Below are 20,719 nucleotides of genomic sequence, written 5' to 3'. Positions count from 1 at the left end.
ACCGTGCCATGCGTGTACTACATTATCTATCACTATGATATAACTTCTCCCATACTGAACGATTAGTCCATGCGACCAAAGTTGCGTTGGCCAAGCAAGATGTCGCGAGAGAGAGAGAGAGAGAGAGAGAGAGAGAGAGAGAGAGAGAGAGAGAGAGAGAGAGAGAGAGAGAGAGAGAGAGAGAGAGATCTTCCAAGACCTCCTCCATCCTTTGAGAACATTCTTTCATGTGCTCCCTCCCTCAAATGCCAAATGGTATCTTACCTTCTTCCTTCTAGCAGATTCTTTTCACCCGCTTTCTCAAGCATTGGCCTAAGCCATTGCAGCCAGCGCTCGTTGCTGTCCCCCGGCAAGATCCCCTCTATTAAAACAACTTCAATACTGCGCGTGCAGTCATTCGACATATGGTGAAAGCCTCTACAATCATATTACCCTTGCGTCTCTCTCTCTCTCTCTCTCTCTCTCTTCCACGTCACTAGCATCGCCTTTCACTTCCGTTTCCAAACGGTATTCCGTGAGATACCCCTTCATGAACCCGTTTGGCACACCTATTTCAGAGAACTGCTTCAACCTTTGTTTTGAATAGCATCACATGCTTGAAGTGTCCCACTCTCTTAGGGTGGGCACATGCACCAAGAAGAGGACCCCGAATGGTGGAGATTTCATGCTGTCCCACCACGTTTTTGGATTGCACTGAATTGCCAGCCCACCATGCAGCCGCTGCTTTCTACGGAAAGTCACTCATCTCCCCTAGCCGTTTGCAATGGTGCTTAGATGGTGGCGTCCTATGTTTAGCAAGTGCGTCATCAGTCGTCAGCGACCTGCAGCTCCCCTGCGTCGTTTGCTCTCCTGCTGGCCCGCATGTGCGCTAATAGGCAACTGCTGGCAGTCGGTATGGCTGCTGCCACCCTGCATGTGCGCGAGATGATGTTTTCGACTGTTATAGATTCCTTGGTGTGAGGAATAGCCGAGACTCCGCATGTGCGTAGGCTATCTAAGAGCTAGTTCACATGGAGGTTGGTTCGCAACTAGTTGCCAACCTTTTTGGTTCCAAAAAAAAAACTGCGAACTGGTTGCCAAGGAGTTGCAGTCCGTCTTCATGTGCGTGGGGAGGAGCGGAGTCGCAACCACAGATACGACAAAGAGTGAGCTCTGAATAAAGTGCCTGCACTCGCAATTTCTGCGGTTTCTAGCCAATCAACTCTCAGAACCAAGTCTTGCATGCTAAATAAAGCTCGCTGCACTGCACAGAGTTCCTTGCACGTGTTTGCAACTCGACATCCACGTGAACTCACTCTAATATCGTATTAAAAATGATTCCCGCCCCCCACCCCCCAGGTTGAACTTTTTCACCCTGCTACACCTAGGTCAGCAATAACCTGCAACCTCTTGACATTGGCGCGAGGGCAGGGTGCAGCTCGAGAGGGCGAAGGTGCACGGATAGTTCAGAGATGGCGAGGCGGTAGTGCAATCTCTTGTTCTCCTACACAGGCTGCTGTATCTCCTAAGTCATCTGCGGCGGAGACCAGGTAATTAACGCTTTCAACGTGTAATACTCAATGTGTAAGATTATATAGCAATACTGAGAGAGAGAGAGAGAGAGAGAGAGAGAGAGAGAGAGAGAGAGAGAGAGAGAGAGCGCTGTTGCTGCTGGGTTTAGTCTCGAGCTTGATAATTTTGAGGAGTCTGTAGCTCAGGCTTTCTTTGATTGGAGAACAGTAATCAAGATCTCAGATGCAGTTGGTAAATAAGTTCAGTGGCAAGGATGTGATCGCGATTGCAAAAAGGCACATCATGAGACCCCCCAAAAACGGGACTGTTTCAGCTCACCCTAGAAGCCGTGCCTTGACCCCTGTTCATCAAGCCATCTTGCGAAGGAGTTGGAGGGCTAGGGTATGGTGCCTTAGGTGACAGGGGTGTATGAGAGTTATCTATGGAGGAGGAAGAAACAGAGATGAGAAGGAAGACTTGAGGTGTGAGGTTGACTTTTGGGTGGATGTTGGAGTAAGACGACATTGGTGGTTATGTTTGAGAGGACTCTTGAGTGAACTCACCCAAGGGTCCATAAATTGTGCCCGAGTATGGGTCATACATGAGCTTGCACTAGACTCCTGGTTTAGAACCTCAGAGTGAGACTTCTTACAGATCCCATTGGGCAGGCCATAAATAACAGCCGTTATTCTCATCCTCATCAACACCCTCGACATCGGCATTAGGAGATCAGCCTAGTACCTGGTCGCAGTTGTAGAGCCCCAACAATTTCCCTAGCATTTTGCATTTTCAGCCCTTAGCCTCTCAGATTTAAGCATCGGTAGCAAGATCCCATCAGTATCTCAACATCCAGGACCATTGTATGAACGTTTTTGCGATCTAAAGCAAATACCTCTCTAGCAATAGAGACGGGGGCCCTTGGAGGGGGTTTTGGGACCCCATCCTGTGTTAGTCTTCTTTCTCTCTCTTATCACTCACAGAACCTTCACTCACAGTATCTCCTCTCTCTAGTCGATTGCACATCTCTCTCATGAAATAAAGGGAACCTTGAGTACACATTGAGCACTCATCCTGAGTTATCACCATAAATCACTTCTGCAACACATTACATGAGCATTACACAATAGCCAAGAGACACGTATTCCCTTGCTACTTCTTTTCCTTCAATTCCGACAGTTCAGAAGACTGGCCGGAAGCAGAGTCCGTGGAAGAGTTCCAGTCCCAGAGGCATTGGCCCCTAAGTCAAGTATCCTTAAGAGTACTTTTTTAATTCGTAGTACACCTAATCTACATTGGATTTGCGATTTATATTCATATAGTTTACACTGAACACTTACATGCAAACTGTCACAAAATGATGATGTATGATGTGGGATGACCACTTGAGAGCAGTGGACATTATAGACAAAGTGATGACGTGGTTGACTGTACTGATTGTCCGCATATCGCACGGGCTGATTGATAATGTGGCATTTGTATGGATGTCCGCATTTCGCGTTGACATGCAGACGTGGCAGCTGTACAGATTTCTGCAAATCACGCTAGCTGCTTTTTTTGGCAGTTTTGGAACAAGTTGCTTTTGGAGACTATTTGCTTCCCGGAGATTGGAGGGTTCAATTTGGTGCAGTGGGATCGCCCAAGAGGGGAGTTACTCCACTCCTTTGTCATAGATTACTTAGATATGATTAAAGTCACTGATTTTCTTTTGAATTTCAGGGATATATATTTGCTGGTTAGTATTTTGCTTGATGACTTTATGAGAGAAGTACTTCGACATGGGATCCCCAAAAACAATTTCTCGCACACGACAGTGCTTGAGGCGACTAATTGCTCGCACATGACAGTGCTTGACTCAAAAATCTCTATAGACATGATCGCAATATGGAATTAGTTAATCCGACATCAATGAGGTCCAGGATGGATCTAGATGCGATTACTAGATACATTGCTGGCAGTCATTCTTTGAGATGTGGAATGAATTTTTTTGTGATTGATTTGATTTGTCATGTGACTGCCGTCTTTTTACAAGTTCTAGATTTGTGTCGTGTAGTGGGGCGGTTCTTAAGAGTCGGTGTCTGTGTCTATCGAATCGGTTTATGGCCTCTGTCTGTTTTGCAGGCGTAATCGAGGGCAATTACAATTCTTTTGAGAGGGGGGTATGTCACAAAATGATGACGTGTCATGACCACCCGCGGACAGGTCAGTTGATGATGTCGGATGACCACTCGAGAGCAGAGGACAACACATACAAAATGATAACGTGACTTATTGTACGGACTGTCCGCAGATTGCGCTGACTGATTGATGACGTGGCATATGTACGTAATCACGCTGGCTGCTTGTTCTGACAGTTTTGGAACAAGTTGCTTTTGGAGACTATTTACTTCTCGAAGATCAGGAGGGTTGAATTTGGTGCAGTGGGATCGCCCAAGAGGGGAGTCACTCCACTCCTCTGTCACAGATTACCTAGATATGATTAAAGTCACTGATTTTCTTTTGAATTTCAGGGATACATAACGGTTGGTTAGTATTTTGCTCGATGGCTTTATGAGAGAAGTACTTCGACATGGGATCCTCGAAAACGATTTCTCTCACACAACAATGCTTGAGGCGAATGATTACGCACACTACAGTGCTTGAGTCGAAAATCTCTATAGACATGATCTCAATATGGGATTAGTTAATCCGACATCAATGAGGTTCGTGATGGATTGTCACAAACTGCTGTCGTGTCAAATCCTTGAAGAATGGAGGCAACTTACAGATGCCGGCCGAGGGGCCTAGGCCCTAAACCCTAAAAAGAACAAGTAACAGAAGAAGAAGTCCTACCAACTTATGGGGACCTGTCCGATGGGGCCCCAAGTGACAAAGGATTAAAATAAAGCAGGACCCACACACAGGGAGAATTGCGTAGTAGCTGATGACGTGGCAGTTGTACGAAGATTCCGAAAATTGCATTGACATGATGACGTGGCAGATTGTGCAGATTTTCGCGTTTTGCATTGACTACTGTACAGAATTCCGTGATTTACACTGGCAGCTTTTTGGCATTGCTTTTAGACCAGAAGCTTTTGGGTTTGAAGGCTTTTCATGTAAACTGCTTTTCATAGGCCTTGGGCCTTTAAATATGTGCTAAGGGCTCATTCTCTGGCATGCTTCTTGGAGAAGGTGCAGAGTCTGGAGTACGGGCTTGTACTGTGTTGATGCAATATAAAGAAATGCCGAAAGGGGCGCCAAGGTTTGGGGCCAATACTCTCTGGGGTGGAATTCCACGACTCCGTATCACGTGTCGTCTCTCTCTTTCAGTTCAGTTGTTATTGAAGTGCTAAAAGTCTGTCCAGTCTGTTCTTTTCTATTTGCACGTGGTGCCCGTCTTGTGACAGTGGTATTAGAGCATCAGGCGTGTGCTTTTCTGAAAGCATACCGGTCCTACCAAAGAGTTGACGGAGCAAGATCGCACTTCCAAAATTCATTGGAAAGTTTAGCTTCGTGCTCGGGCCCCGGACTTATTAGCCACTCCATTGGAAATTTTAGCTTCGTGCTCCAATCTCGGACTTATTAGCCACTCCCACCCTTGCTTCATCGCGCATCGGATGCGCTCCCGTCTTCTCCGCTCATGTCTTACAGGGCATAAGCCAAAAAGATCACTTGCAAGAGAAGGATCCAAGATTTGTTTCGAGTCACTGTTTTTTCTCAAAAGCAGTGCCATGTAGATGTTGATGTCTATAGCTACCAAGCCGCACACTTTTAAAGACTTGGCAAGCTTTCAATAAAATTTTTGCCCAAAGTTATATGGTTTTTGACATCTTCCTTCGGAGTGCAACTTCTAGCAGTGTGGGGAATCTTGAAATGCTTGCCATGGAAACCCTAGCAGATTATAACTTGAAATTTCTCGACATCTCTTAGTAGATGTCTCTTCACGAGCTGATGACCTTGGAGGTCTAGTGCGATTGCTATCTTGGGACTACCATCGTCGCCATAGGAACACTATCTGTCCAAGAGCTGATGGACCATGTTGTGGTCAGCTACGACCTTATGGAAGAAATCTAACCCTAATTTTTGGTGCAGGTTTCAGGATAGAGCGTCGAATTTTTCAAGCTCGATCGATGTCGAGATTGCTTTTTAAGTTTGAAATCTGTTTGAGAACTTGTTTGGTGATCCTGTTGGGGTTTGTTTGAAATGGATGGAATCTGTTTTGAACTTGTTTTGGTGCCGACTTGAAATGTTTGACTCTGGTTTTAATACTGGTTTCAATGATTGGTGATTTTACTCCCAGGTGGAGGGTAAGAAATGATGTTTGGGAATGCTTGTTCATACTCATAGCCCGGACCCTTGTGGTTATTTGCGGGGGGAGTATTGAATGATTGAAAAGTGCTGTTTTTTTTACTCATGGCCCAGACCTACATGGTTATTTACGAGGGGAGTATTAAGAAGATTGAGCAGTGGTTACTCTCAGCACCTCCAAACGATGCAGGCTGCTGTTTGGGAGTGCGTTTGGTTGTAAAAGGCCTCTATATCTCATGGCCCGGACCGTTTTAGGTCATTTGCGGGAGGAGTGTTGAGGGAGTGGTTGAACAACTCATGGCGCGGACTTGGATGGTTATTTGCGGGGGGAGTGTTCATCGGTGGCTTTATGTTTCTATGTCTTGTAACATGCATATGTGAGCATTTGTGTTGCATTGTGATGTGCCAACCACTGAATATTCCTAATTGGTTGAGATTGCTTGGGTATGTAATTTTAGTGCATCAAGACACCCGTGGAAGATTAATACGGTTTGGGTGTGATGGCTAATTTTACTACGCCGGATTATCAAGAGTTCCGATCTGGACGAAAGGAGAAGCTAACTCCTTGATCAAAAGAGCCGAAAGGAGAAGCTAACTCCTTGATCAAACGAATTGAAAGGAGAAGCTAACTCCTTAACAAAAAGAGCAAAGTGATTGTTCCTCGGAATGACCCTCGGAAATTTTTGAGCTAACTTGAGTTGTTTTGAGTATGCTGTAATCGTGGACGATTGCTTTCTTTCAAGAAGGAGGATGTCACAAACTGTTGACATGTCAAAGCCCTGAAGAATGGAGCCTCCCTAAGAAGAACAAGTAACAGAAGAAGAAGTCCTACCAACTTATGGGGACCCGTGCGATGGGGTCCTAAGCGACATAAAGGATTAAAATAAAGCAGGACCCACACACACACAGAATTGCGTTGTAATTGAGGACGTGGTAGTTGTACGAAGATTCCGAAAATTGCACTGATATGATGACGTGGCAGATTGTACAGATTTCCGCGTTTTGCATTGACTACTGTACGGAATTCCGTGATTTACGCTGGGAGCTTTTTGGCATTGCTTTTAGACAAGAAGCTTTTGAGTTTGAAGGCTTTTCATGTAAACTGCTTTTCATAGGCCGTGGGCTTTTAAATATGTGCTAAGGGCTCATTCTCTGGCATGCTTCTTGGAGAAGGTGCAGAGTCTAGAGTACCGGCTTGTACTGTGTTGATGCAATATAAAGATACCGAAAGGGGCACCAAGGTATAGGGCCACTACTCTCTGAGGTGGAATTCCGCCACTCCGTGTCTCTTGTCGCCTCTCTTTTAGTTCAGTTGTTATTGAAGTGCTAAAAGTCTGTTCAGTCTGTTCTTTTCTATTGGCACGTGGTGCTCGTCTTGTGACATGGATCTAGATGCGATTCCTAAATATGTTGCTGGCAGTCATGGTCTGAGATTTGGAATGAATTTGTTTGTGATTGATTTGATTTGTCATGTGATGTCATGTGCAGTGATGTGATTGCCGTCTTTGTACAAGTGCTAGATTTGTGTTCTCTAGTGCGGCGGTACTTTGGGCTCTGCTTTTGGCATCCCTTGTAAATGTTTAAGAGCCCTTGGGGCCTCACTCTGCAAAGCATTTGGACGCAGAGTCCGAGAGCAAAGGTCTCTCGGGAGTTGTACTTTGCAATTATTAATGAAAAAGAAATATTGAAAGGAGCGAGAGACTCTGGGGCCAATACCTCTGGGCGCGAAACTCTGCGGGCCGTGTCGACTCTCTCTCTCTCTCTCTCTGTATTAAAGTTTAGTGATTATGAAGTCTCTGTTCGTGTGTTGCTATTGATTTCTTGTTTGGAGTGTCCAAGCCGGTTACAATGGTATTAGAGCACAGAAAGATTCTTCGCCTACTACGGAGGATCCGATCCTTTTTGTAGCCCAGACATGTTTTTGTGAAAGAATCTTCTTGTCCCGACCCCGAACTTATTAGCCACTCCCGCCCTTCATACATCGCACATTGGGTGCGCTCCCAGGACCCATCTGCATCGCTCTGTCTTACAAGGCATAAAGCCATAAGGAATCCCATATTACACATGGGTTCTCGTGGAGAATCTGATAGAGATAACACCTCTCAATGGGAAGGCAAAGAAAAGTTGAAAATCCGGAGCGGGAACTGAAGAAACAATGAAGATTTGGGCAAATTTTTATGCGGAAAAGTTTGCCACAACGGAGTACAAACGTATTGGCATATGTGTGAACAAATTGTTTAAGTACTCTAGAGACCCGAGACTTGCGAAACATGTGAAGAATTACCCGATTGATAAGATTTACTTGAGATGGCGTGTGGCCATTGCTTCTCCTCTCAGGTCGGGAGGAAAGCCGAAAGGATCGACGAGTGTAAAAAAGCGGAAGCTATACTCGTAGAAAGAGATGGACAAGAACTCTTGAAAAGAAGATAAACCAAAGGACTGACCCGAATCAGATGAACGAAAGCACAAAACTTTACTGCACATGGGGCAAAGTGAGATAAAAAAGCCCTCATTTTCTTTGATGGAGGAGCTAAGACCAACTTCTTTTCACTTGAATTGGTGGCTCGACTTGGAATTACGCTCGACAGGCTGAGGCCATAGGTTGAGGCAGTTCTAGCAGCACCCGGACAGGATGTTGCCATTACACCGATCATTGGCAAACTTCGTTTGCAATGTCAGGGGTGTTTAGGGCACGAGGACTTTTATATCATGCCTTTGGAAGGGTGTGATGTCCTCCAAGGAATCCCTTGGTATCACAAGAACAACGCTGAGGTTGACTATCGGGTTAAGAAAGCCACTTTGACAAATGAGAAGGGCAAAGAGATTGTACTTGATGAAGTCTGTCACGAGGACGTGGCAGCTGGTAACTATGTCACGAGGACGTGGCAACTTCTAACTTTAGTTGTTGGTTTCTTTCCAATGGGTTTTCTTTCATTTTTGAGACCCTCTTTTTGAAGTAGCAAACGGTCGGACGTTGTATGGTCAATGTAAACGGTAGTTTTACCCGCAGACGGGAAGTGGTCGGCACTGGAATTTCCTATAGTAAGAGGATGTCTAGGCTCAAAGCAAGATCATATAGGTCCCCCCGTCGCACTTAGCAAGTTGGTGGATACTAGGAAGTGAACTCAATAAAGGCATACAGTCAAGGTGGGACTACCAACTGAAAGTATCCGATAGTTGGGCCACATTGCACTTTTGGATGCGGTCCCAATGAGGATAGATGGTTAGAAGACCATTGGGAGCCCAATGGAATCATTTCCTAAAATTTAGGGAACTGCTATTTTGGGATGTGAAATGTGTACCTCCGGTATGACTAGGGGAACATTTTACAACTTTGCCGCGAAGTCAACTAAGCAACCAGTCGGGAGATTTTTAGGCGGCAAACCCGAAACGGGAAAATGCTTGTAAATGCGCCAAGTGGCACATTTCTGTGCACTTGCCTCATGCATCAAGAAGTGGCGCTGAATTTATAGCTGGGAGGCTCATTTTTGAGTTTCCTGTCAGAGGTTAAGAGCTTTGGAGTGCTTTCTTTCCCTCCCATGTACAATGTGGTGCTAGGAGTGATGCCCTGCACACTACACTACACACTGCTCTCTCTCCCCTACGTGCAATTATGTGATGCCCCACAAGAGGGCTCTTCATTTGACTGATGTACAACTGTGTGGGTTCATGCTTTTGTGTTGAGGCGAGAGCCTCCTTGAGCAGGAACAGGGGTAGCTAACTGCTACTCCAAAGCAAGCACCGGTGAGGGTCATAACCTCACCGTAGAGGTGCAAATTCAGCGCTCTGTGTGCGCAGAAAATTCACTGTTTTTCAGCCATACGGACGCTAGAACACTTGGGAATCGTGCCCCACTGGCAGAGGACAGCTAGGGAACTGTTTGGGGCTGAAAACAGGGCAAAAACCAGTAAATACAGCGAGCTGAATTTACTGTTTTTGGGCAGGAATCAGAGGGTTTACGCCAGTGCAAGTGAGATCCAGCAGGGGAATTGATTTCGCGCAAGTTTTGGGGCTGTTATGTTGCCGCAATTTGGCCAAAGCAGGTAGTATCTAGCGGGATACAGGTAAAGGATTCCCAAGACTCTATTTTGTAATTTACCCTCTCAAAGAATAAAGAAATACCGAAAGGGGCGCCAATTTTGGGGCCTACAGGTTGTCGGCGTCTGCTCAGGGCATTCTAGCTTCCGAGCCGTGTGTGTATTCAAGTGTTAATTCCCGTCGCAGGTTTCCTTTGCAAAGTGCTTTGTGTGTGCGTTTAAAGTAAAGAATTTCGGGTGAAAGCCAACGCCTACCGCCCCACGGGCCTGTTTCAAAGTCCAGTTTTCTTTTCTCGATTTTCTTGAAAGAACTGAATGATGATTGAAGGTCGAATATGTTTGACCTCAAAAAGGAACGAGAAGATTTTTTGCAATAGAGGCTGACTGTTTCTCTGAAGGCGTATAAAACGAGTTGCCTCCTTCATGTCCTGAAGATCACATGATTGATTCCTGATAGTACACCACTGAACCGGCCATCTTATAGAGTTAGACGAGGCCAAAATAAAGAAAGAATGAACCAAAATAGATTTCCACATTACGAGGATCGATGATATACTCGACAGACTTCATAATTCTATTTGCCAATTGATATGGAGAGTGGTTATCATCAGATCTCAATGGCTTTTGGAGATGTCACAAGACGGGCACCACGTGCCAATAGAAAAGAACAGACTGAACAGACTTTTAACACTTCAATAACAACTGAACTGAAAGAGAGAGACGACATGCGACACAGAGTGGTGGAATTCCACCCCAGAGAGTATTGGCCCCAAACCTTGGTGCCCCTTTCGGTATTTCTTTATATTGCAGCAACATAGTACAAGCCGGTACTCTGCACCTTCTCCAGGAAGCATGCCAGAGAATGAGCCCTAACCTCATATTTAAAGGCCCTTGGCCTAAAAAGCAATTACAGTGAAAAGCCTTCAAAATTAAAAGCATCTGGTCCAAAAGCAAAGCCAAAAAGCTTCCAACGTAAATCACGAAAATCTGTATAGCCTGCCACGTCATCAACCAACGCAATTTTCGGAAATCTCCTTGCTGTCCTTAGGGTTAGGGTTAGGCTTTTTGCAATTTTAGGGTGAGGGTTTCTAGAATTAGGGTTTGCAGGTTTTAGGGTTAGGGTTTCCAAAATTAGGGTTTCCAGGTTTTAGGGTTTCTTGCAAAAATTAGGGTTAGGGTTTTTGCTCTCGGGCAACCACGTCATCACTTTGTGACACTTCTTCTGTTACTTGTTCTTCTTAGGGTTTAGGCCCCTCGGCCAGCATCTGTAAGTTGGCTCCATTCTTTAGGCTTTGACACGTCAGCAGCTTGTTACAGGAGACATCTACAAGACAACTTTTAGGACGACTTTTGGGATTTCCAGAGAGTTTTACAGCAGAAGTACAAATAAACCCGGCCAAAATTAAGACTATCCACGATTGGCCTGACTTAAAGAATGTTTATGAAGTTGGAAGCTTTTTGGGCTTGTGTTTTTACTACTGGCGATTCATTCGGAAGTTTGCAGAGATAGCTTTGCCTTTTTACTTATTGACTTAGAAAGGAGTCCCTTTCTTGTGGGGACTGACTGTTTTTCAGACCCTTAAGGAAAAATTGATTACTGGACCAATGTTGGCTTATCAGACTTGCAAAAGCCATTTGAAGTTTTTTGTGATGCTTGTGGTCGTAGTCTGGGAGCGGACTTGATGCAAGAAGGCCATGTGATTGCTTATGAAAGCAGAATGTTTTCAAGGCCAGACTTGGTAGCGATTGATGAGAAAGAGCTATTGGCAGTGATCCATGCTCTTACACAGTGGTGACATTATCTACTTCGAGCCGATTTCATGGTCTTTACTGATCATCAGAGTCTACGCTACTTGTTGTCACAGAACCACTTTCGCAAAAGCAAATGCGGTAGGCTAACATCTTGTCACAGTTTCACTTCTTAGATTGTCCATGTTCAGGGACAGAAAAACTTAGTGGCAAATGTATTGTTTCGGAAGTCCCTTGTCTTGGCTATTTTCCGCGATCCATCATAGAAGCTTCGAAAATATGGTTCACCAGTACGCCATCGATCCGGATTTTTTCGATGTTTTTACTCGGATACAGAACGGGGAGATAGTGCCAGGATATTCCATACGGGATGGCTACTTGATGAAGAAAACAATGTTGTGTGCTACACAGCCGTTGAGGGAAAAGGTTTTGACAGAGTGCCACTGTCCACCATTTACGGGTCACTGCGGCATTGACACCACCTTGAAGGCGGTGGAGCGTTATTTCTTTTGGCCGAGATACAAGAAGGATGTGGACGACTTTGTTCGTAGTTGTTTAGTGCCAAAAGGTCAAGTTTGACAAGCATTAGGCACAAGGATTACTACAACCTTTACCCATTCCGATCCGCCCCTTGGAAAGCATTGCGATGAATTTCATCTTTGATCTCCCCAAGATTCAAAGTGGGCATGATGGCATTTGAATAGTCATCGACAAATTCAATAAACAGGTCCACTTCATTCCGATAAAGAAGACAGTTAAGCCTTATCATTTGGCGAAACTGTTTGTCTCACAGATTTTCCGAATATATGGCATGCCTGAGTCCATTGCTTTGGATAGAGATCCCCGGTTTACTAGGTTGTTTTGAAGGGCAATCTGAGAGAACATTGGCACGTGGTTGCAGTTCTCATCCTCGTTCCACCCGAAGATAGATGGGCAATTTGAGTTAGCAATTCAATGGTTTTGACCTTGTTGCAGTCTCATTTTCCGGATCAGAAGACTTAATGGGAAAAGTTTTTGCGCTTTGTGGAGTTTGCCTAGAACAACACCTGGAGAAGGCGCCATTTGAAGAATTCGAGGGTGCTAAGAAGGTTTTTAAATTTCTAAAGCACCTAAGACAAGATTCTTTTGAAGTAGATTTTTGAAACAAAGTGTAGAAGGCATGCTGAGAGATCGTTCTCTTTTGACAATGACCATATTAACAAGAAAACCAAGGAGTTCAAGGAAGAGAGTTAGGCCGTCACGTTTCAGACGTTTTTCAGGCTACCAGGACACCCATCGAGTCGTTGAGTTTGTACAACAGTTTGACATCGCCTTCTTTGGAGAGCGGTTCTCAGAACATTTCAGGGAGCGAAAGGCAGCATCTTACTTCAAAGAAAGGGTGCATGCATGGTGATCTACTCTGTTGTTATGCATAGAAACTCATGCAACGTGGTTATTATTTTTTTCTTCACGTCAACTTGCATATTAGATGAATACGCAAGAGATGTCATCACGATGATTGAGAAAGATACATTGGATGACTACTGCAAGAGGTTTTGGGATACTTGTTTGCTAGTGTCTTCGTTTCGAAAGATTACTTTGAATGACCAGATTGAGCGGTTTTGTTGCGGTTTGCTAAAGAGATTCAAGACTATGCTCTAATCCAAAAGTCTGACTCCATTCAGAGACTTATGGAACATGACTAAGCAACGACTTGGAATGCATGCCGGCTCATTGACTTATGCGACGGACAGGATAGTATCGCTCTCAACAAGGCAAGTGTTTGCCAGTGAAGAGAATGAATCAAGGGAACCGGATGACAGCTCATCACTGGACTTTGGAGAATCAAAGGGTTCTGATGAACTAAGGAAACTAGATGCAAGTTCATCAAAGGATTCTAGAGACGAGGAATCAGATAATAGTGCGTCTTAGGGTTCCAATGATTGACACTGACGTGCCAATGGATAGGGGAAGTGAAAGACGCTACCCGCAGGTCTAGGGCACAAGGAAAGAAAGGAAAAAAGGGAATCAACTGGTAGATCAGAACATTCTCTAGACCCAAGATAAGATTTTTGAAGTAGACTAGTATGATCTAGATTTGGATACTGGATACTGCTTTTGCCAAGGTGCACAAGGCTCTTGAGAAGTCTCAAGCACGGCTTCAGAAGCCAGCCGACATGATTCGACATGTCTTGCAATTGCTCGAACATGATTTGGGTGCTCTTCCAATATGAAAAGGCACGCCTTCGTAAACGAAAAAAGAACAACGAAAGAATGAGATGATGATTTTGGAGCAGTGACAACTCCCGAATGAATTAGTAGTAATAGACAGCAAGGAGATACTCGTTCCGGAACCGATATTGGCTTTCCACGACAGGAAAGAGAAAGGTAAAGTGAACGGTGGCTCTTAGCTAAGAACCATCCAGCATTAACTGTGAAATGGATGGAGGAGGAGGACCTAGCAGATACTCCTCGGATACTGGAACTTTACCTTGATATTTTCGGTCTAAGCTTTGTGTATTCCGAAAGATCCCGGAGATCAGCATGATTGAATGTCACGTGACACATCCAACCCTATGTGTCTGTGGACAAGCTGTAGCACGACAAGGGTTCAGTCAATCCAGTCAGTCCAGATTTAGGAGTGTTCTGGCACTTTTGTGAGTCTGTTCGCAGACCGTGCATGCCCAGGCACTTAGTGTAGATGCATATCCTCTGGTTGCACACAGCAGTGCACGATGCGAGTAGAAGAAAGACAGGGGTAGAACGGTTTAAGCCTATGTTGTCAGTGCTGACGTGGATGGCTGAAGAAAACGATGGAGAAGAGGTAAATGCAGTCTTAGGAAAGGGAGAGAGAGGGGTTGAGAGTGCAGGGGAGAAGGATGCATGAGGGAGGGATGTGGATGGGGAGGATGAGGGTGGGGGAAGCTTGCAAAAACTTGGATTATGGATGTGGTTCGATGGGGTATTTGTCTTGAGTGGTCTTAAGAGTCTTCATCTCACCATGCACTTGATGTAAATCCCTCAACTTGTTTTGTAACTATATAATGAGCGGGATGCAGGTGTGTAAAACCCTCGTTTTCTTGTGACGTCATTTCCTAATTGTCTATTTATTTTATTTCAGCTTTGAATAATGAGGTTACCTCCTAATTGTTATTTGCATGCTTGGATTATAGTGGCATGTAGACGTGGGGTATTTGCTTAAAAGTATCAGCTAATTCCAATTTACATGGTTTCTTACAGGAGTTTGAAGGTGAAGTCAAATCAGAGGACGTGATTATAATCAACTCCTAAATTGCTAGCTTTTGAGAATGGTAACATATTTAAATTGGACAGATTATTTTCATGCGACTGCGTATAATCAATTTCACAATCCGTCTGGTTACTCTGTTTCCTGGTGCTTTTTGCAGTTGTTTTTTTCATATTTCAAAGAGCTGGTTGGCAAAGAGGTTACTGTAGAGCTAAAGAATGACCTTGCTATTCGAGGAACTCTGCATTCAGTTGACCAGTATTTAAATATCAAGCTTGAGAATACAAGAGTGGTTGACCAAGTCAAGTATCCACACATGGTGAGTTCGTTAACTGCTTGCAAATTTTTTTAAGGTACAAGTATCAGAATGCCCCTCAAATCTCCAAATTTTCTGCATATTTGGCAAAGTCTGTCAAAATGCCATTAAGATTTACCAAAATCCCCAAAATGCCCCTCGACCATCTCACAAACATTGCTACAGACATAAATTTGGCAACCTTTCATACGATCCGTTCTCCCTCAATAGAAGATATTAGGAATAGGATTTTTGAGAGTGTTGTGTTGCTGAATTCATGAAATAGTTCACTATTTGCTGCGACAAATGTCACTGTTTGTGAATGCATCTGGGTGGGAAGTTTTGTTAAGGCACTTATAGATAAGAGTTGGATTATAACTTGTGAAAACTTGAGCATATTATCCTAAATTGGTATAACGGTATTTTCAATTTCTGGAAATTTCAGGGGTATCATGGCAATTTCCATAAAGTAGGAGGGTACTCTTGTAAATTTTCCCTTATTTGTATGATTTCGACAGTTGATTTTTCAACTAACACTTGGGTATTCTTTTTAGCTTTCAGTGAAGAATTGCTTCATCAGAGGATCAGTTGTTCGATATGTGCAGCTTCCGCCCGACGGTGTGGACGTCGAAGTTCTGCACGATGCAACGCGTCGAGAGGCACGTGGAGGTTGAGAGCTTCGACATTCTCATCCATTCCACTTACTTTCTTATAGTACGTGAACGAGGGGTTGATTGTTAATTTTGCATTGATGTTAGACACTTAAGAGGTAATGCGATATTTTGTATTCAATCTTGCGCAGTATTCGAAGGGTCAATTGTGCAGAACACCAAAATGGATTTATATTGTTGATATTGTTCTGCTTTTGTTACAACTGAGAAGGCTTTCATGAGAGAGAGTTCATCAAAAAAGACACTCTATCTCCTCTGCTTCACAATAGTCACCAACTTTGTTAAGCAGGACTGGTTGGAGATCTTGCTTGGGATTTTTGACTCTCCTCTTCAGGTGTGCTAACATGAAAGCATCAAGTCTGCATGAAATGTCTTTTTTCTACTCTATGTAGGTTTGTCCCATGCAGGTGTGCATCAAGTCTTAGTCCTGCTTAAAGAATGGAAGTGTTTGTTGTAATAACAACCATTTTAGGACCTTTAAACATTTTTCTAATATAGGGAACTGCCTTCAAAGCGCAGCTTAGCTCGTATTGAGGTATAGATAAAACGCCAAATGTTTTTGTATTGATCGAAAAGTTTTGTATTGGGTGTTGCTGCAATTGCCAGCATTCTTAGTACCATCAGTATATATATAATGAAAGGATTTTTTTTGTTGGGACGTGTATGCCGAGCCTGTGTACAATAGAGTACTCTTGAAATTTGTTAAGGTATGTTTTATTCTCTCTCTCTCTCTCTCTCTCCTCTCTCTCTCTCTCTCTCTCCAACCGGAGTGAAGGGCAATGCCGTTGTCTGGAGACAGTCGCCTTGTTAGCTTGCACCTGGTATTGGCTGGATAGTTTTGTCTTGGGTGTTGTTTGTTCAACTAGACTTGCTGCACGGTTGTAAATTTTGTGGTGTTGAAAGCTGAAATGACCAATGCTTCTGGCTCTAATATGGCTCTATCTGCCACATTCAGGCATATTCATGGCTCTCCACTGGATGGTTTATTTACTAAGTGTCTCTCCTCTCAGAAAAAGAAGTCAGCAATTTGGTATGGTCCATTAGGTCTTTACTCTTCTAGGACAAGGAAGCAGAGTATGAAAAGGGTCAATTTGAGTGAAGAGTGGTTGATTCACAAAGAAATTCGGTTTTAATGTCATAGACCTCCAGATGTAACCTCACTTTATTAGTCCTAATTATATGTCTGCCAATTTTAAAATTTTAAAATTTGCCATGTATCTCCTATTGGCTACCAAAAAAAAAAAAAGATCGAGAGTGTTGTGAAACTCTTCTGAGGAGGAAGAAAGGCGAGAAATGCTAAGGAAGGAACTACAATGAAAAGAAATGAGGCATGCTGGCATCAAACTTCTTTATAATAAAGTCTTGACTTTCCACTACCTAGAGGCTCTTCATTTGCGACACCGCCACTTCTGCATTCGAGTGTTTTGCGAAGTCATTCGTTTTTCAGAAATGGTGGGGACCTAATCGGTCCTGTTTTGTATGTTTCACTAAATGACATCCTTGACATTCAATACATTCTTAGAGATGAGGCTCTCTTTTGCCTGGGAGGCATTATATGCCTTGAATGTACTAGTCAATTCCCGACCGTCAATGCTCAAATCACTTTTGTCCCTGAATGAATTAGATTGGGGGGGATGTGTTTTGTGGCAAAATATTTTCAAAAATGTGTCTCATCAGTCTTTTGAGCTTGCCTTGATATAGAATTGAGCCCCTGCAATATGCAATAATAAGTGGTGTGTTTTTTTCCTAAAAACAAGTAACTTGGAGAAGAAAGTAGAGTTAGGAATTTGTGAAATACTTATTCATGTCAACGCCATGTATCTGTACGGGTTTGCTTCACGTAATTTTTTTTGAGAATTTTTATACTAGCCTAAGTCAATACACAAATTTCATGCATCACATCAAACAAAAGTAAATTATGATTTGTACGTGATTTCCAATTGCCTCATGTTACATATACATGCTTGCAATCTTGATGCCTTGTCAAAATATTGGGAGATCTTCTTACGTTGCCAAAGTTTGGGCATGTGTTTGAGTAACTTTTTGAATATTCAAAAAAATATAGCTAATTTCTTGACAAGAGAAAGATCGAGGTATCTATGGTCTTTGGGACCTGTATGCTTTCATTTACATGGTTGCATGGTGAGGATTTATGATTCTATAAATCACACAAATTGAGAATTGCTTTCTGCGATTTGTTCTAAATCAAAGGACACAAAATTATGTATCTTTACCTTTCTACACTCAATGCAAGGCAGGGAAACTTGCACCCAATGTAAGACATGCAAAGTTAGAACACCTCTTTGATGCTTGTTTTATCATGTCTTTTTTTCTTTATCAATGATCAATTATTGCTGATATGGATGGGTAAACGTATGAAGTGTAATTCCTACAAGAGGAGGTAGGCAATTTTAAACATTTTTAAACAATTTAAAGTTTTGGTGAAAAATTATCTTAAATCTCTTACTATAGTGAACAATTTTTTGATCTTTTTAATCTCATAACTCAACTTAGTTATAGACACTTGCAAGATGATTTCATGTAGTGTGTTAGCCCTCAATGCCGAAGCGTCTCCTATACAAGGAGAAGCAAGGCTCTTTGTACTCTTCTTCAATAACGCAAAGTCATGCTTTCTCTCTTCCTATTATTAATGCTTCATTGTGTTATCCAACCAAATCAACACAATTGCTTTCAAATTAAATTTAAAATATTATTTTCTAATCTCCTAATATCATCATTATGCCACTAGCCCCTTTCATAAGTAGTGCAAAGACTTCCTACGCTATTGAAGTGTAGATAAGCTCCTCGGCAATTGCTACCCTCCTTGATGACCTTGCTGTAGAATTAGTATTGGCAATTCCATGTGCCATTCGGATGAACTTTTTGATTTGTTTTCATTAGAGATGATCCAATAAACCTCAATCCTACTCTCTCTCTCTCTCTCTCTCTCTCTCTCTCTCTCCTACAATAATTGGGCAATTCATTGATGGATCATAAGTTAACTTGATGGTTTGTGAGGCTTAAGATTAGTGGTGGCACACTTAATCTCTATAATAATCAATTCTTATTCGCAGTGAACAAGTTTCATCAAATGTGCTTTCAATTAATTTATTCCAAGAGGTCCTTGCATTGGGCTTGAATCTTTGCTCAACAAAGAAATTCATTCTCTATCTTAGTCTCCTCAAGAAACAACACCATTTGGGTGTTTTTTATTTTGGAAGTTGAGCGAAAGTTTCAATCGCTCCCACATAGTTGGTTCCGTAAACCCTTAGTCAAAGGGGGGAAGGTGGTCAAGTTTTAAATTGCCGATCAATTGCACTTAAGATTGCATTTGGGTCCCACTTAGGAGCTCGTCACATGGATAAAGTTCTAGTCTACATTAAAAAATCTCCTCTTGAGGAGTTTGGTATGCACTTAAGATTGCATTTGGGTCCCACTCAGGAGCTTGTCACATGGACAAAGTTCTCGTCTACATAAAAAAATCTCCTCTTGAGGAGTTTGGTATGAGTAGGGGCAATTCCCACAAGAAGTCACATGCAAAGTAGGTTTTGTTCTTATTAGCTAGTCTCCAGATTGAAAAAATATATATATTTTTGCCAAGATTTAGGGTTAGGGTTTTTGCATCGAGATCATAGACGAATCGTTTACCCCACCCTAGAATCACTCTCCCTAGGAAGGTGGTTCATGCCTATCTCTTGCTCAGAGCTTGAATCCTCCATGCCGTGATCAAATCTCTCTATGTGGCATTTGCATCTGATTGTCAACTACCTGGTGCCAGGACATTTGAGTGACCTTTGTATTTTGAACTAACTTGATTAAGAGTTTTGCAGGCACTGACTAAGATGCCTAAAGATAGGAAGAAAAAAAAAAGAAGAAATCTTAACTTACGAAGTCCTACCGAGTGGCCTAAAGTAAATAAGGGGTTAGGGTTTATCAACCCTAACCACTACCAACTTACGAAGCACTGGCTCAAGGGCCTAAAACCTAAAAGTCAAAAGCTTGAACTTTGGAGGTGATTTTTGTAAATCGTGCTAACCTACAACGTGGCAATTCTGTAGGAAATTCCACAATTTGCGTGGAAGATTTTTGCATTTTTTAGCTATGAATTAGGGGCACCGGTGTTTGGGGCCATGGCTATCTAGGGGTGGAACTCTGCCACTCTATCTCGCGGGGATTCCTCTCTTTTTCTTTTTTTCAGTACTAAAGTGTTGCTAGGTGTGTAGATGGCGGTTATCTTTGTGTTTCCGTTTGGCACCTCATTGGAAGTGATTACAGTGGTATTAGAGCTCAACTTGCTTCCTTGCCCTCTGCAAACAGAAGCACAATCCTGACAACATGAACGGAGAACATGGAGATTCTACATAATTTATTAATATATGTTCTTTTTTTAGGAAAGAAACCGACTCTATATCAACCTGTAGATAGAAGCTATGAGGGGTCTAAAGAAAAAACGACAAGAGAAGGAGGAGAAGAAGAAACAGGAGTTTGTTTTTGCCCTAAAAAGCTCTAAAAATATGCTTCTTGATGTTTTCTATGTTGACGAAGCCTCTAAAAATTTCTTGATTAGTTGAGAATTTGGATATGCAATAGAAGTCAAAGTTGATCCTGGGAACAAGCTCTATGCATTGATATAAACGGATTTTGGATTCCAATAACTTTGAAAATTAGGGTTTTCAAAAAATTTCAGCATGTGTAAAATTAATGTTTTTTGGAAGCTCTTATTATTTGTGTACAGATAATAGGTGATAGGAGCGAGGAGCATGCTTATGAAAGCATTTGGAAGCATGGAATTGGACAATCGAGACAAAATAACGAGGAATTTGCATCTAAAATCAACTGGGAGCAATGGTGGGTTAAGAATGAATCCGATAATTTTTTGATTAATGATAAGAACCATGAATTTTGTTTCGTTTAATGAAATTGTGAGGAGGAATGATGATGAATAATTATTAGGATTATGATTAAG

General features: G+C 42.7%; 1 protein-coding gene across 2 annotated transcripts; it reads left to right on the top strand.

Moving 5' to 3' along the window:
• The first annotated feature begins 1,349 nt into the window (after nucleotides 1-1,349).
• LSM2 (Small nuclear ribonucleoprotein family protein) lies at nucleotides 1,350-16,411 on the top strand. Of its 2 annotated transcripts, XM_086523645.1 has the most exons (5): nucleotides 1,350-1,529; nucleotides 14,781-14,851; nucleotides 14,948-15,106; nucleotides 15,637-15,796; nucleotides 15,885-16,411. In XM_086523645.1, exons 2-4 carry the CDS (start codon nucleotides 14,849-14,851, stop codon nucleotides 15,754-15,756), a joined length of 282 nt encoding a protein of 93 aa, XP_086379771.1. In that variant the 5' UTR covers nucleotides 1,350-1,529; nucleotides 14,781-14,848; the 3' UTR covers nucleotides 15,757-15,796; nucleotides 15,885-16,411. The 2 variants fall into 2 exon arrangements, with proteins under 2 accessions (XP_086379771.1, XP_086379770.1); XM_086523644.1 differs by having other exon boundaries at nucleotides 1,352-1,529; nucleotides 15,637-16,411.
• Nucleotides 16,412-20,719: the final 4,308 nt, after the last annotated feature.

This window comes from Adiantum capillus-veneris, chromosome 11, assembly GCF_014529385.1.
Source record: "Adiantum capillus-veneris isolate H3 chromosome 11, ASM1452938v2, whole genome shotgun sequence".
Taxonomy (NCBI): domain Eukaryota; kingdom Viridiplantae; phylum Streptophyta; class Polypodiopsida; order Polypodiales; family Pteridaceae; genus Adiantum; species Adiantum capillus-veneris.
The sequence above is the reverse complement of the archived record's forward strand: the minus strand, read 5'-3'. Positions and strand labels throughout refer to the sequence as shown.